This window comes from Zootermopsis nevadensis, unplaced genomic scaffold (genome assembly GCF_977971745.1).
Source record: "Zootermopsis nevadensis isolate Lab colony 2312 unplaced genomic scaffold, Znev_1.0 Znev_ptg000046l, whole genome shotgun sequence".
In the NCBI taxonomy this organism is placed as follows: domain Eukaryota; kingdom Metazoa; phylum Arthropoda; class Insecta; order Blattodea; family Termopsidae; genus Zootermopsis; species Zootermopsis nevadensis.
The window spans coordinates 92,038-107,440 of NW_028259178.1; the positions used below are offsets into that span (position 1 = coordinate 92,038).

General features: G+C 40.4%; 1 protein-coding gene across 3 annotated transcripts in view; it reads left to right on the plus strand.

The window, feature by feature from the left end:
- The window catches only part of Grip163 (gamma-tubulin complex component 6), a 103,764-nt gene that overhangs the window by 63,160 nt on the left and 25,201 nt on the right, over window positions 1-15,403 (plus strand). For 2 of the 3 annotated variants that reach the window (XM_087360800.1, XM_087360801.1), the window contains 6 exons: window positions 11,164-11,338; window positions 11,441-11,673; window positions 11,821-12,029; window positions 13,284-13,377; window positions 13,917-14,276; window positions 15,206-15,382. In XM_087360800.1, the coding sequence (XP_087216926.1) occupies window positions 11,164-11,338; window positions 11,441-11,673; window positions 11,821-12,029; window positions 13,284-13,377; window positions 13,917-14,276; window positions 15,206-15,382 (1,248 nt within the window). Of the gene's footprint in view, window positions 1-10,937; window positions 10,955-11,163; window positions 11,339-11,440; window positions 11,674-11,820; window positions 12,030-13,283; window positions 13,378-13,916; window positions 14,277-15,205; window positions 15,383-15,403 lie in introns of those variants that run through there. The other variant, XM_022082464.2, reaches the window with a different exon arrangement.

The following is a 15,403-nucleotide window of genomic DNA, read 5'->3' on the forward strand; positions in this document are numbered from 1 at the left end:
AAAATTGACTTTCGAATAACCTTGAAAAATTGAAATGTCTCTATCCTGCAAACCCTTATACATACATTGACATGACTCAGATATGATGTTGATATATACGTGACCTCACACTGACATGAGTTTTGTCTGTCGTATTCTTACAGATCACGAGATATATGCCTTTCAAAAATTGAGTTTCGAATACCACTGAAAAATTAAAATGTCCCTATCCTGCAAACCCTTGGACATGCATTGACGTGACTCTGACATGAACTTGACATATACGTTACCTCATACGGACATGCGTTTTATCTATCAGGTTCCTACAGATCGGGAGATATGTGCCTTTGAAAAATTGAATTTCGAATAACCTCGAAAAATTTAAAGGTCTGTATCCTCCAAACCCTTGGACTTACATTGTCGGGACTCTGACATGAAGTTGACATATATGCGACCTCATACTGACATGCGACTTATCTCTCAGATTACTACAGATAGCGAGATATATGTCTTTGAAAAATTTATTTTCGAATACCCCTGAAAAAGTAAAAGTTTCTATCTTCCAAACCCTTGGACTTATATTGACGTGACTCCGACATGACGATGACATACACGTTACCTCAATGTGACATAAGGTTTGTCTCTCAGATTCCTACAGATCGGGAGATATGTGCCTTTGAACAATTGGCTTTCGAATAACCTTGAAAAATTAAAATGTCTCTATCCTGCAAACCCTTGAACACACATTGACGTGACTCAGACATGAAGTTGAGATATACGTGGCTTCATACTGATATGAGTTTTGTCTCTCAGATTAATACAGATCGGGAGTTATATACCTTCGAATAATTTAGTTTCGAATACCCCTGAAAAATTAAAATGTCTCTATCCTCCAAACCCTTGGACTTTCATTGACGTGACTCTGACATGAATTTTACATATAAGTGACCTCATACTGACATGAGATTCATCTCTCAGATTCCTACAAATCGGGAGATATGTACCTTTGAAAAGCTGACTTTCGAATAACCTCGAAAAATTAAAAGGTCTTTATCCTCCAAACCCTTGGACTTACATTGACGTGACTCTGACACGACGATCACATACACGTTACCTCAAAGTGACATAAGGTTTACTCTCAGATTCCTACAGATCGCGAGATATGTTTTTTTTAAAAATTTAGTTTCGAATACCTCTGAAAAATTAACCCGTCAGCTGGGGTTTTTAAGATTTGAGAGAATCCTCTAAACTATCGCTGACTGGTGCGGCAAAATACAGAAAGAAAAAAGAAAACAGCTTGGTTTTGGCCATTAATAGAACTCTCAAAGTACTTTAAGCCTGTAAATAATTTTGCAAAAATAATGGAACTATCTTTATGCGTAGGTCACGTTCCCTTATCTGACTTTTCTGCAGTTATAGGTGCATAGAATCTCAGGCTTTTGAAATGCTGAGATCGTGAACTCAAATTCTTCTTGGGCAACCTGAACTTCAATACTACATTCATTCTGTATGTGACATGAGAGCCCACTAAGGAAGATACAACATGGTTTGCTTGAGAATTCTGTAATAGGTCATACGAGTAGTGGTGGCACCTAAATTCGCGATGTGTATGGCGAGAGAGGGGAGTTCATTAGTACTGGGAGTTGCACAGCCTCATCTGCGGTGACACATCGATCTAAAGACAGCTAGAGCTACAAACCAACTGAAGCTGACACCCCTCTAGCGCGTACTTCTGACGGGTCCACCTCAATCGACCAAAATCAGTACTTTGCGCTAGTGCCACCACTTCTCGCTCGGCCTCTATGTGATCCCTCGGGAAAATCCATAAAATAAGATTATTGAAAAAACAGTTTTGAGCAGTTAACTACTGAGTACAGAGAGGGATGTCTTCCGTTATTTCATAAAATGTGTGGATCAAATTAAACACCTTTATTATAGCTATTGTCAGTAGACAATGTCTTAGATGAAGATGGTGCAAGCCAACTTCAGGAAGAGGAAAGACATGAACTCGGCCAAACGATTTCTTTACTTACTCTGAAGTGCAAACAACACCCAAAGAGGGAGTTCCTTCTGGATGGACTTTCATTCAAGTCTGTTAATATCTTGATTGTTGTTAAATCGATAACCTTACAAAATGGGAAACTTATTCCTGGAATTTGCTATAATATTCAGAATAGTGAGCATATAAAATGACTGAAAAATCTACAAAATTTTGTAAATTACTGATGGAAAGATCATTATTCTGAATATACAATTCATAATATGAAACCTAACCACAAAACAAATGATCAATAATGTTCATCAATTGTGGCGCTAATAATTAAAGGCAACAAGCAAATAATATTCACTGTCCTTATTTAGTACTAAGAAACGTTTAAACAAACCACGTTCTTGCTGCTTAAAAATTTCACAATATACATTCAAAAACGAATTTTAAAGTCCAGCTGTTATAAAAATATTCACATCAGATGCCTGCAAATCTGCCGCAAAATACCTCCATGCCCTCATTCCCCCAGAACCCATCCCAGTGCTAGTATCATGTTCTGAAGCTGACCTTTACCCCTCGGAAAGGACCTCTGGTACCCAATGGACTGGAGGCGGGGTGGGCCTCAGAAGCTATAATAAAATCCTATGCTCATCAGGGATCGAACCCTGAACATCCAGCCTTTAGTCAGTTATTATAATGACTGAGCTACTCCTTTCATATTTTAAGAAGTAAGCTAGCTGTAATCATGCAGTCTAATTGTCGGAAACTTGAATAGAGACCCAAGTATGATGAAATAATTATTTATGCAAGACCAGTAAAGTAGAAATCATTTCTACATTACAAGTACTATGACACCATATAAACCATGAAAAGAAATAAAGCCTTAAAAATCCAACCGGTTGAATCAAGTGGTAATCAGGTAACTTGGACTTAGGAGGTACCGAGATTGAATCTCGACTGTGGCCTGACTGAGGAGTTTTGTGGTTTCCCTCAGTCACTCCAGGCAATGACTGGAATAAACCATGACCACGTCTCCTAATTCCTTTTAGGTTCACTGATATCACTATAAATAGAAATCACTCGTTTATACGTACTATTCACGCAGATGCACAATCCACGCTAGAATTGCTTCCTACCCCTCTTCAAGAAAAATTAGATTGTTTTGGTAACGAGATTACTCCCGTTCAGTGACGACAAAAAATAGACAAGATAAAAATTATGAATGTCTGTGGTAAATGATGTCAGTGATGCCAATAGTATATATAATGTCCAGCCGAATGTTTAGCAGTTGTTAAGGCCATTCCACGTAATACCTATCAAAAGGAACAACAAATGGTTTTGATAACATCTACAAATTATGTGACTTTGACCCTTGTACAATGACAACAACAAAAGCAACAGTGACATGATAAAGGTGGTCATCCCGCAAAAAGTGCACATATTCTCTTCTTAAACATTTCACACGTTATCATTCCTCTAATGTGAGAGACAAAGTTTTACACCGAATATTTGAAGTTCGTCACAATTTCAAGTAGATAACTTTATATTACGATTTTATCTCACTGTCTGACGATGAGACGTGATTAGTTTTCATGCTTACTTCTACACCGGTACTAGTAACTCTCCTAACTAATGTGTAATAGTATTCTGTTTTGTATTATCAATATCATTATCATGAGCACAGACCAGAAGCTAATGACGTATTCTAAAGCAAATTTTAAATGCAGCTGCGGTGATAAAATCTCCAAGTTTAAGACCATTGTGTATAGAAAATTCATCAGACCTCTTCAGACTTTTCTAGGTTCCAATGAAATACATGTTAATCAGTTAACTAGTTTTTGTGGGAATACCAAATTCATATCATAGGCTTCCTTGAACTCCATACCTGATGTAATACCAAGCAAAGCTAACCACCAATCAAAAAAGCTAAGGGCGGAGTCCTGCGTAAGCGCAAACATTTTCCCTTGCTAGGTACACCATTCCTGCATACGAAACGCATGCTGGAAATGGTAAACAGAGCATTATAACTAAAACGGGAATTTGCCTCCGCTAACAGGGTTCTGTCGTGGCGGGAGCCTCGACCATTCAAACTGGGGTCTGTTACTGCTGATGGGAGGTTATCCCGTCAGGCAAATTGTCCAAAGAATGTTTATTTGGATCTCTGAGGTTTGAACCCAGAGAGGGTGGGGCCGTTTCGGCTGAAGGCCTCTGCAGCTTTGGGGGGGAGATCACTTCAGCTGAGGGCCTCCGTGATCTGGGAGGGATTGGCGGGTCGTGCCCCTTTTAAATTATACCCTGGCATTCGCCTTGCAACTGAGGAAAAGCACGGAACACCTCAGTCAGGGTAGCCGAGTGGTCTGACCACTCGTTGCGCCGACTTGGCCGTCTTCTATTAGCCTTCTTATAAGCAGATATAGATTTCTTCCAGTGCTCTGGCATTTTCTCCATATTTAAAATATAATTAATAAATGTATGGGTCTCAAGACTACCTCCAGCTTGTACAAGGCCTACTGGAATTTTATTAAGTAGTCATTTTACATATTCAGCTTTTCAATAAGTGTCATTCACAAAGGAAGTTGGCTGAGCTACTAATGGCTCAGATGTTTGTAAATTTGTCAAAGATCACTATCCCAATGGACATTCAGTAGCTGACAAAAGTGGTGGTTATGCAATGACCAGTTTGACGAGATGGATGGGGCATGTAACATGCATCACAGAATTTTAGTCAGCTTGGATTAAGACCACTATTGAGATGTAAGCATAGAAGGAAGAATACTAATGCAACTTTAAGAAAGAAAGGTGAATGATCTGAAGAGTAGTTTTGGGCCAACAGCCATTTCAGGTGTTCGGAAAACATTGAAATTTCACTACCGTCAGAGTGAGAAGAGTTCCCCAAATGCTGGCTGGTAGACGTAGAATTCATTAAACAAGGTACTAGAATGTGCTGAGATCAGGGTAACAAAGAATCAGGCTCCATGAAATTACATTAATAAGTCCTTCATTTAATAGTCACCCAAGAGTCTTGAATTTAGTTAACAGGAGAAATTGCATGAATGACTTGTGCACCAGGTTGCTCACTTCATCCCTTAGTTCAAAATCCTTTCCTAAAATACGCGGGAGGTAGGAATGTAACAATTGCTGAATGAACTGATGAAATCTACGTATTTACAATGTACTTAGTAACCCCCACATCGAGCATAAGAAATTAGGAAATCAGTCGGGGTAAAAGGAATATAATATGTGAAACATGCCTGAAACAGGAGTTCATAGCAAAAAAAGTCGCAATAAACATTTAACATGGAAAACGAATACCTCAAATCGTTGAAAGGCAGAATGGATGTTAAAAATGTAAGAGATAATCATAGCGTTGTGAAATCTGCGCCATCATACATGGAGAACATACCAAACTCAGTCAAGAAAAAATGTGGCCCTTAAAAGGGCCACTTTAAATATAGTGAAATAAAGCTCGTTCGCCTCTGATGCGTCTAGCAAGTTAAATATCCTTGGGCTTAATAGTCGCATACTTTGGAAACGAAGATCCGTCTTAAAATGTTGACAATTTCGTGCACAAGACGTGAAAAGGCAACTTGCTAATAAGCAGCTCCTTCTCGACGAGATCGCAGGACCTTGACAAAGGCCCGAAATCCGTCGGCGGTATCAGGCACCAGTCACGAGGTCACCCTTCATCTGGGCCACAATCCCGCAGGCCGACTCTGCGTGAATCCTCACCAGGAATGCGCGAAATGTTCTTCACCTGAGACGTACCCCGGGGTTTTGTTCCGGCGCTCCCCGGGAGCCGGAATCTCCACTTAGGCATGGGAACAAGCAGCGTCAGACATGCCAGAGGCCCCGACAGTTCACTGGAAGCCCGGGAGACCTGCGCCCAAGTGCTTCCTCCATCGTGGAAGCTGGTCCCGGCTGGGGGCTTGACTGTCCCGATCGGCGGTTTCAACGCTGCGTGACGACTTCTTGTCCCTCGCTCCTTTAACCACCTTCAAGGCCACAACTTTAGCAGTCGCTCCTTTAACCGGTCGCCCGGCCACTACCCCTGTGCACGCCGCGCTGACCTCAGGATAGATGAGTTGCCGGCCACACAAGGTGGCATGTTCGCCCGTGGAATTGGTGAATGCTGCTACCACCTGGCCGGTGGGTTCCATCGAACCGCCCGAGTAGAACAAGTCCAACTCGTTGGCCTTCCTCTTGCCGGTAATGGCGTGGACAACTATCCGTGAATAACTATGCGTGGACAACTATGCGTGAACTATGCGTTGCGTGGACAACTATGCATGAACTATGCGTTGCGTGGATAACTATGCGTGAACTATGCGTTGCGTGGACAACTATGCGTGAACTATGCGTTGCGTGGACAACTATGCGTGAACAACTATGCGTGGACAACTATTCGTGGACATCTATGCGTGGACAACTATTCGTGGACAACTATTCGTGGACAACTATCAGAGCCTCCCAACCCGATCTATCGGATCGATCCCAGTTGTAAGGCGAATCAAAAGATTTTGCGAAAAACCGCTCTCTTTTGTAGGATTATGAGGAAATATACCCTACCCAATCACCGAAAACAACTTACAAACATGTGAAAAGTCATGTTTTCATTGGTGCGGAGTGTAACAAGAGCTTTGAACCCTGCGCACTTAATAAAGACCACTTTTAAAAAAAAGTTGCATGGGATGGGATAGTTGTCCACGAATAGTTGTTCACGGAGAGTTTCTCAGCGCTCGGCGAGGTATAGAAGGAGGTGAGCTGGCCATTCTGAAGGCCCACCTCCCTGAGCTGCTCCAGCAGGTGCGGAAGCAGCTTCTGGACGCCATCGAAGAGGAAAAGCAGAGACAGCGGGCGGCAGCAGCAGCAGCAGTAGTAGTAGCTACAGCAGCAACAGCCGTGGTCGGAGGGCTTGCAAGAGGAAAGCCAACGAGTTGGACTTGTCCAACTCGGGCGGTTCGTTGAACCCGCATCTAGGCATCCGGGCCACTGTCCGGAGCCGGCAAAAGTTTATCGGTCCGATGGCAGCAGCATCCTCCATGAGCGAACAAGCTTCCACGTGTGGCCGGGCGACTGCTGGGGTGGTTGGTTGGACGCCACCACATTTCTGACTACAGAGGTTTCAGTAAGTGGAAGGAAGCAAAGGCGGCCGCTGCACAGCGTACGAGAAGGGAATGCTTGGTTTCGAAGGCCCAGAAGAATATGTCGAAAACTGAAAAAGAAGATACGCAAGTGCCGACCTCAAAACCGTTTTTCTCTTCGTAGCCGAGTATGACTGCAAGGCATACGAGACGGAGGTAAGGCCTTGCGGCAGGATGCTGGAGCTTGGTTAGAGGAAACGCAAGAGGAAGGAAAGTTACGCTATCTACATCTATACAGTGTTGAAACAGGTGCACCCAGACACCGGTATCAGCTCTAAGGCATCGAGCATCATAGTTTCGTGAATGGTATTTTCGAGCGAATTGCTGCTGAGGCTTTGACGTTGGCTCATTCTATTAAGAGATCTACGATCACAAAGTCTTGAGACACAAGACTTGCTACGTGGTGAACTGGCTATCCTTGCGGTGAGTGACGTGTCGTAGGCAGTCGCTAAGTATATCAGTTCCGAATAGACTAGCTTTCAATGTATTTCGGCCCTTTTCAGGGCCCAATATGATCATTGGTGGTATTGTTTGTCTTTTCGAATTTACTTTTGCTTGGAGTGTTATTTTAGCGTGTGCTCATGATAAATTCTTTTTTATGGCCACGCTTGATGTTCGATGGTTGTTTTCCGTGATCTTTGGATATTCATTTCTCTTCTGATTTTGCTTTCTTAGTTTGAGTGAATTTTGGGTTACGTATTCCAATGTCTCGTGGTATCCGTTACTTTTCCTGGACGCATTAATATCAACATTGCAATTATTTTAATCAAGCACAAACAACTATTAACACTTGAAGTGGGCCTGGCAATAGTGTCTTCTTTATAGTGTTGTGCTTATTTATTTTCTTATATACTACACTGCATGCAAGGTTGTAAGATTTCTTCTATTTTGTTAGACACGTAAAGACGAATCGGCAGTTATCGATCTCCGTCCACCACCAGTCGCCAAGGGCATGCGCGTCATCACAACCTTGAATGTTCTTCCGTACACTACTCAAGTGGGATTTTATAATATTAACATTGATTCACTTTCATAGCGTTCTATTAATTTAAGTACTTGCTACCGAATGGTGGGCAATATTACAGCCAACATTTTTCTCTCAAATCGGTGCTGATTTTCAGTCAGCTACTACGAATACGCATGCTATGACCCAAAACACGTACCGATTCACTGCAGTGCCCATTTTGAAGCTCGTGTAAAGGTTCAACTCAATGCTGCGAATTTTGGTCCCCTGAGGGCAATTTTGAATATTTTAGGAGGAATTAGGAGCACAACGGAGCTTGCTTTTTGATTTAGTAAACTTCACTCTAATCTTCATTATTTCCTTATTTGGGACCACCTATTTATTTGTTATTAAATTTCTGGTTTTGAACAGAAGTAGAATTTATTTACCATGGATCCTTCATAGTCCCAAATCAAGCATGTACAAGTTGTCATGTAAGACCTCAACCTATCTGCCCGTTCTTGCACCTCACTTTTAAAATTTCTGTCGTAACTTGGTTGTCCCAACATGATTGTTGTTTAACCAACCAAAATAGCTAACTAAGGGCGGGGTGCTGCGCAAACATTGTCCCTTGCTAGGTGACACCACTCCTGCGCACGAAACGCATTGCTGGAAATGATTGATTGTTGTTTACTTGTAGGTCTTCTTCTTTGACTCATATTCGTTTCCAATAATCTTGTTATTCTGTACTCATCTATTCTCAATCATTTGGTTTTGAATTTCCTCTGGGAATCTTTTCTGGTTCTCCCTACTATTACCCCCAGAAATGTCATTTCAAGCAATTGTATTATACACTCCTGTCTGTTATTTCATGTTTATCTCTGCTCCATGTAATAGTATCGTTTGAAAATATACGTATGTTAAATACCATAATTGTACATTTCCTGTCTGTATTTTTACTCCATTATTAAGATTAACCATCAGCAAAATTATTCCAATTGGAAGCCTTTCCAATTCTTTCATTTCTCTTGTTTTGCTTCTGCTAGGTTTCCCCATAATCTGGACATTGCTGTCTTCCTGGTCAGTATTTCCTGCTTATTCTTTCTGAATGGCTTAATCTCATCTCTGGTTTCTTTACCCCAAATCAAAATGTGTTTGTATCTACAAGCTTGCCATCCTTGAGGCCACAGAGGCGTCCGCTCCCAAGCTTCGAGCCCGCGTTCACAGGCGACCGCCCCTGCCCGCTATTATTCAGGATGAAATACGCCTATTGCTGGCAGTTCGTTTCGCAGTAAGTGCACTCGAGCCGAGCTAGTTTGCTCCGCGATTATCGAAAACACAATGAAACGCGAGAATGAGTGTTGGGAGATACCTGTCCAGCATATGAGCTAATATTCCTCATCGCAGTCCCTCGGCATAGAATTCTGCCTTGCCACTGGATGCAATAACCTACCTCCAAACACAACAAGCCATTCACGAAAAGCGTGAGACGAGATATCTTCGAGTTAAGATACACACCGCTCGTCCAGTACTTGGATGGGTGAACATTTTCTAAAATCCATTTTTTTTTACATGGTGTTTATCAAATAAACACAGAAGGTAAGGGGTTCAGGCGTCTATCATTTGCTTCAAGATTTTTATAAATTTTATTCCGTGAGAAATATAGCTGGATGGTATTTTCCCTCCTAAATATAACACACCATTCAGGAAAGGCATGTGATTGTGCGTCTCGGCGTTAAGATACAAAGCGTTTGTTCGACACTTGGAAGAGTGAACATATTGCTGAAAAATATTTTACTTTAACAGGGTGCCTAAAGATAGTCACAGAAGGTAAGTTGCAAAGGCGTCTATCATTAGTTGACTGTATATCGCAGAGGAATACCAGGTGACCTTCAGCGTGGATGGTTTATTATCCTACTGTGTCGGGCAGTGCACCAAGTGCTGACGAGTACGTACGTGTTCCACCAAGAACATATCGGGTATAGACTGAAATACTGTATTGTATCACGACGTTTATATTATTCATCAGCCTCTGAGCAGCTTCTGATTTATACCCACCGAGAGGGTCAACCGAGATTTTCTCCTTCAACGGTATTTAGAAAAGCATGATTTCAGCAGGTAAAATCTATCTGCCGTATATTTCTACTTATCACCATGGTTTTTATATTGGTAATTTTGAGGAAGTTGTCGGAGATGAATCTCACTCGGCTCAGCCCTGTTGCTGTTAGTGGTACAGGCTTTAGTAGCGGGAAGTGTTAAAGTTTTCCAAAGTGTATCCGCAATCCGTTCTCATACTTTTTGTCATTCAAAAAATAATGTTTGTGTAGGAAATAATTGAATGCTCTTGATTTACAAGTAAAATTCTTTAATCATTTGCCAACGGCTGTACCATGTTGAAAACACCGGTTTTCGTGTGATCAACGCAGTTAGCAGCTAACGGGCGTGGCCAGTACTTGAATGGGTGACGCTTGGGAACAACACGTGCTGTTGGTATCGATTTTTTTTTTTAATATCTGTATTAAGCACGTCGCCGTCCAACTAGGCTTCGTTATTTTGATTTGTTTAAAAGTTATAAAGTTAAAAAGTGTTGTATAGACAGGAATTTTCTCTAGCCTTTGGTTACCTCTTGTTTCATGTGTGCAACTCTTCCATATTTTACATATTTATTAATTATTTGGTGTGTTAGCAATTGTGATTAGCCACTGTTGTTACTAAAATATAACTTTAATATTTGGTGAAAGTTCATTGGTATGCTTTATATCGAAGAGAGAAAAATGACTTCAAATTACCTACGTGTGGTATGCCTGTAGTAAAGAGTATTTAAAACAGTAGTGCCACCATTCAATGATTTCTCTTTGTCATTCAGTGAAGTTTCATTCATTTGTCGCTCTCGGGGAGTCTCAGGTGGTAGATGAAGCCAAAACATACGACTTTGTATTGTGTTAGAATGAATTGTTACATGATGACGGATATTATTATCAGTGTTCTTACTGATCCTCATGTTTTGTGCCACTTGTGAGGAATCGGGTGGCTTCCGTACATTTGACGATGTCAGCATTTGTATCTGTTTTCTCATCTCTATATTTAGTACAGTGAGTTTTATCCACTTTCAGCAAACAATGGTGGCACATAAAGACAGTGTTTATGAACAAATTACACAGCTCTCTCAGAAGATCTCAAAACAACATACCGCCAGACACCCTCTGGAACACCGCAGCCCCAGTGTAATTGTAAGGCGTCTGCGCACCATTTCATATGGAATCCTGTTAAACAAGTCTCGTACATCATGTAAGTAGCATTTTCTTATGTTTATTTTTCAGAGCCAAAGCCTTTAATTTTTAATTTAAACATTTTCTCCAAATTCAGTGTTATTCTTGCATCATCTTACAGATTCCTGTGCTGAGAACAATGAAAAGTGGGATGCATTGTCTCAGATCTTGGCATATTCATACAAATTACATGAGTGTCGCCAGACTGCGCAAGCTATGAGGCTCTATGATCTTATAAGTGGTCTGTCAAATGCCGGTTGGGATAAGAACCCCACGGTGGACACCATTTTGCTTTTCCTAGTCCATATGGCAGGACACGAAGTGCAAGTTTCTGCATGTGACACCAATCTGAAGGTGAGTATATTCCAGCTACGAGAGTTACTTCTCATGGGGGTGTTTAAGAACATAACCCCTGTTAATGGCTTAGTTATGCTGTATTCACTTTCATTGTCATTTCAACAAAAGAAATTCTTTCATATCCATGTGGTGATATTATTACAGAGTGTGCCACTCATCTGCAAACCTGTGAATAGGCAGACGTTGAAAATCGCATCGCATATACGTCCTAAGCCGTACGAAGAGTTTCCACCCCATATGTTTGAACTGACCACTGCACTGAACATTCAGAACAATACTACAGACTTTCTGTTCATCCAGGAGCCGGGTATGGGGCTGGAAGTGCTTGGCAAATTTGGGGCACGAGCAAAAGTGTAAGTTTTTGTGACATTCATGCTCAAAGTTGTGTAACTGACTTCTATGCAGGGACCTTGCTAGGTATGAGTGCAGGTTTTTCTGTATTCATGCTGAAACTGTTGGCATATCAGTGACTTAGATTGGAAATTTAAAGATTACAGGCCTTTGTATGGCTCGGAAACCACGTCGGGCTGTCCTGTCAATAAGAGCGGCAGAATTTGACCAGTGGGCACTCTCACCTCAGAAATGGAAACTTCATATCACTGGCAGGGAAAGGCAAAGAAAATTCCTTTAACTGTACCTGATGACATTTGCATTAATGTTTAAATTAGAATTCTATCCATATTTTAAACTTCTTTGCAACAGATTACTATTTTTCTAATTTATGGGGAATGTCATTATGACGTGCAGTTTACCAATGTAGACATCCAGTTCGTTTTGTGTGAACTTGAGATATACTTTTTGTATCTTAATTGCGTCATGTTTGTGTTATATCAATACATATATTTATTTTATCCAGTCTATACACAAAACTTGTTTTAAAATATTTATAACATTTACAATATAAATTGCATTATGTTATATTTTAGGCGCTTTTCTGTGTCGTATAATATTACATTTATCTCAGCGCTTTTTGATTTCGACGACATGTTTCGATGTTTTACCACATCATCATCGGGCTTATCAATTCATATATTTTTAAAAACTATTGTACATTTGTGCATTGCGTTTATAGATTTTTAATTTTTTAGTCTTCATCTTGATTTGGAGTATGCATTTTGATGTTCATTATCAGGTTGTATTGTGATGTGTCGGACGTCTGATATCCACAGACGATAAACTGCAACTCTTGCTATCCTGTTTGTAAATTTATTGCCCTCTTTTGTAATAAATATTTCTGTGTCATGTAAATTCATGGTCTTTAAAAACATATGAATATATCTTACAGTACTTATCAGCATTTTAATACATCACCAAATTCAAATTTAACTCATTGATATTCCCTACTCCTTGCATCTTTTACTGTAATTTTTTCTGATGACTGTCCACCATGTTTATAGCTAATTCCTATTCATGGTTTTCCTTAGTTCCTTCAACTTATATATATATATATATATATCTCTGCTCATATCTTCACATAACTGATACATTTAATGCAGCATCTAACTTATTAATTGTTCCGTAACGTTGTTATAGCACCTAAGTAGGGTGTCATGTAACTACATCGTGATTTCCACAGTTCTCAGAGCAAAAAACCCACATTTTTACAGGAAGCAGCACCCACTAGTAGAGTTCAACTTTTGCGATCTCACAAAGCCACGTGATCTGGTAATACCAAAGGAAGCCTCCGCTCCGGAGCAGCAGGTAATAGAAATGGGTTTAACAGTATTCTTTGTTCGGTAAATTTCTTGGGACAGTTAGAATAGAACATGATTTATTCTTGAACTATTTGTTATATTCTGTACTGATTGCCTTATTATCATCTCATAATATCAGTTAGGATTCTTGATAGTTTTGCAGTGAAAGAGAAAACTGGAAAATTATAAAAAAGTTTTAATGAGAGCAAAATTTGTTACACATGCCACAGCTGATGGGCAGTAAATTTATGTTGGTCCCAAAATTTCACTGTGTGTGTGTGTATAAGTTAGGTTTTCTTTTCAGGACATCTTAATTTTTGAAAAAATCAGGATTTGTTGAAATGGTTGTTAGTTACACGGAAATATGGTATTTCTATCTCGCATTATGTCATAAGATTTTATACATAGTTCCGCATGTATAAGAACTCCAAGTGTTTTAAAGTTGTAAAATAATATAAGAGCATCTCATAATTTCTGTGCTTTTCGTGTAGAGCCTTAAAGCATTTTCTTCATGTGCGGTGAAAGCTGAATTTCTTATATTTCAAGGATGAAGGCTACGTGTCTCCCAGTCAGGAGAACACGATGTCTGGGAGTTGTATGAGCACTGGAGGGGAGCCCCTAGGAGGTGATGCATGGGAGACGGTACTCACGATGGGCTGGCCAGTGCCGCGGTCATGGGCAACAATTGGCAGTTTAGCTCCGCAAAAAGAAAAACCATTTCTCACAGACGCAGGAATGGATTGCGTCCAAAAAGTCTGGAAAGTCATAAGGGGGCATAGTGTCATGTATATGAATAAGTCTTTGGCTGAACACGTGCTCTTGACAGATATAAGTCGCAAGCAGTTGATACAGGATCTCAAATTCCTGCTAATTGGAGTGCCGTCGGAAACCTTCCCATATGACGAGGTACGATGCAGGGAAACTAAGTGAGATTTCAGGTTCTGACATCAGTGAGTCTGAAGATGGCTGTCTTCTGGGTTGCAGTACAGTGTAGTCTGGTAGAAGTTTACCGACGTTTCAGAGGTAATTGCTGCCTCCAACATCAGTCTGAAATGTTAACGTCTACTGCACTGTATAAGATTTGAGGTTTTCACAGCAGTGAGTCTGAAGATTGCTGTCTTCTATCTACTGGACTCCACGGTGCATGAACCCAGAATGCAGCCATCGTAATATTACAACAATTTATCGCTTCTCTTCTTATACTTAATATCAGTACTGTACCTGCAGTTGTTATCAGATTCTGCAACTTTTCTTTGATGTCATCCAACTATAAAATACTGTTTACTATTACTATTTATAAATTCACAGATTTGCCTATCACTTCAATGCATTTCTTTTTTCACAAGCAGTTTTGTGCACTGGTCTATAACCTTACTTTTCATATAGTTCTCAGACTCAAACAATACTGTATTCTTCTCATCTGTCATTATTGCTATCTCGTCATATTTTTAACACGTATTTCTGTTCTGTATGTGATATAACGAGTGCAACAGTGGATGGGCTGCAGATGGTGTAATGCATTTAACCTTCCTCGAAGGTCTTAGTACTTTTTGTATTATAGTAGGTAATAAATTAAAATCTAACAAAATGTTGGTATCACTGACGTTAAATAAGAGTGGGGTTCAACATAATAATGAAGAATACGAATTATGAAACTCGTCTTTCGCGGTGCATTACCGATCAAAGTATTCGTGTGAGTCCAGTCAGGCTCCCCCGCTGAAACCTTTTAATCTGCATTATTCTTTGTCAGTGATGAGTGGACGCAGTTCGTAGATAAGAAAGTAAAGACGTTGATTTGGTTTCAGTTCCTTTTATGTCTGTTACCATTTCCACAGGAAGAAAATGGATTTGTGATGAAGAATGGCGTGTGTGTGCAGGGTGTGACTCCAGAAACATTGCGCTCGTTCTGTGAGAAGTTTCTGGTCACTGGCACTTGCTGCCTGCGCCTGAGAAAGCTTGTGGAATGCAAATTGATAACCGGTAATCATGCACAAGAAGGACTGATGTTCCAGGTCTGTTCTGTCAGTTTTCAT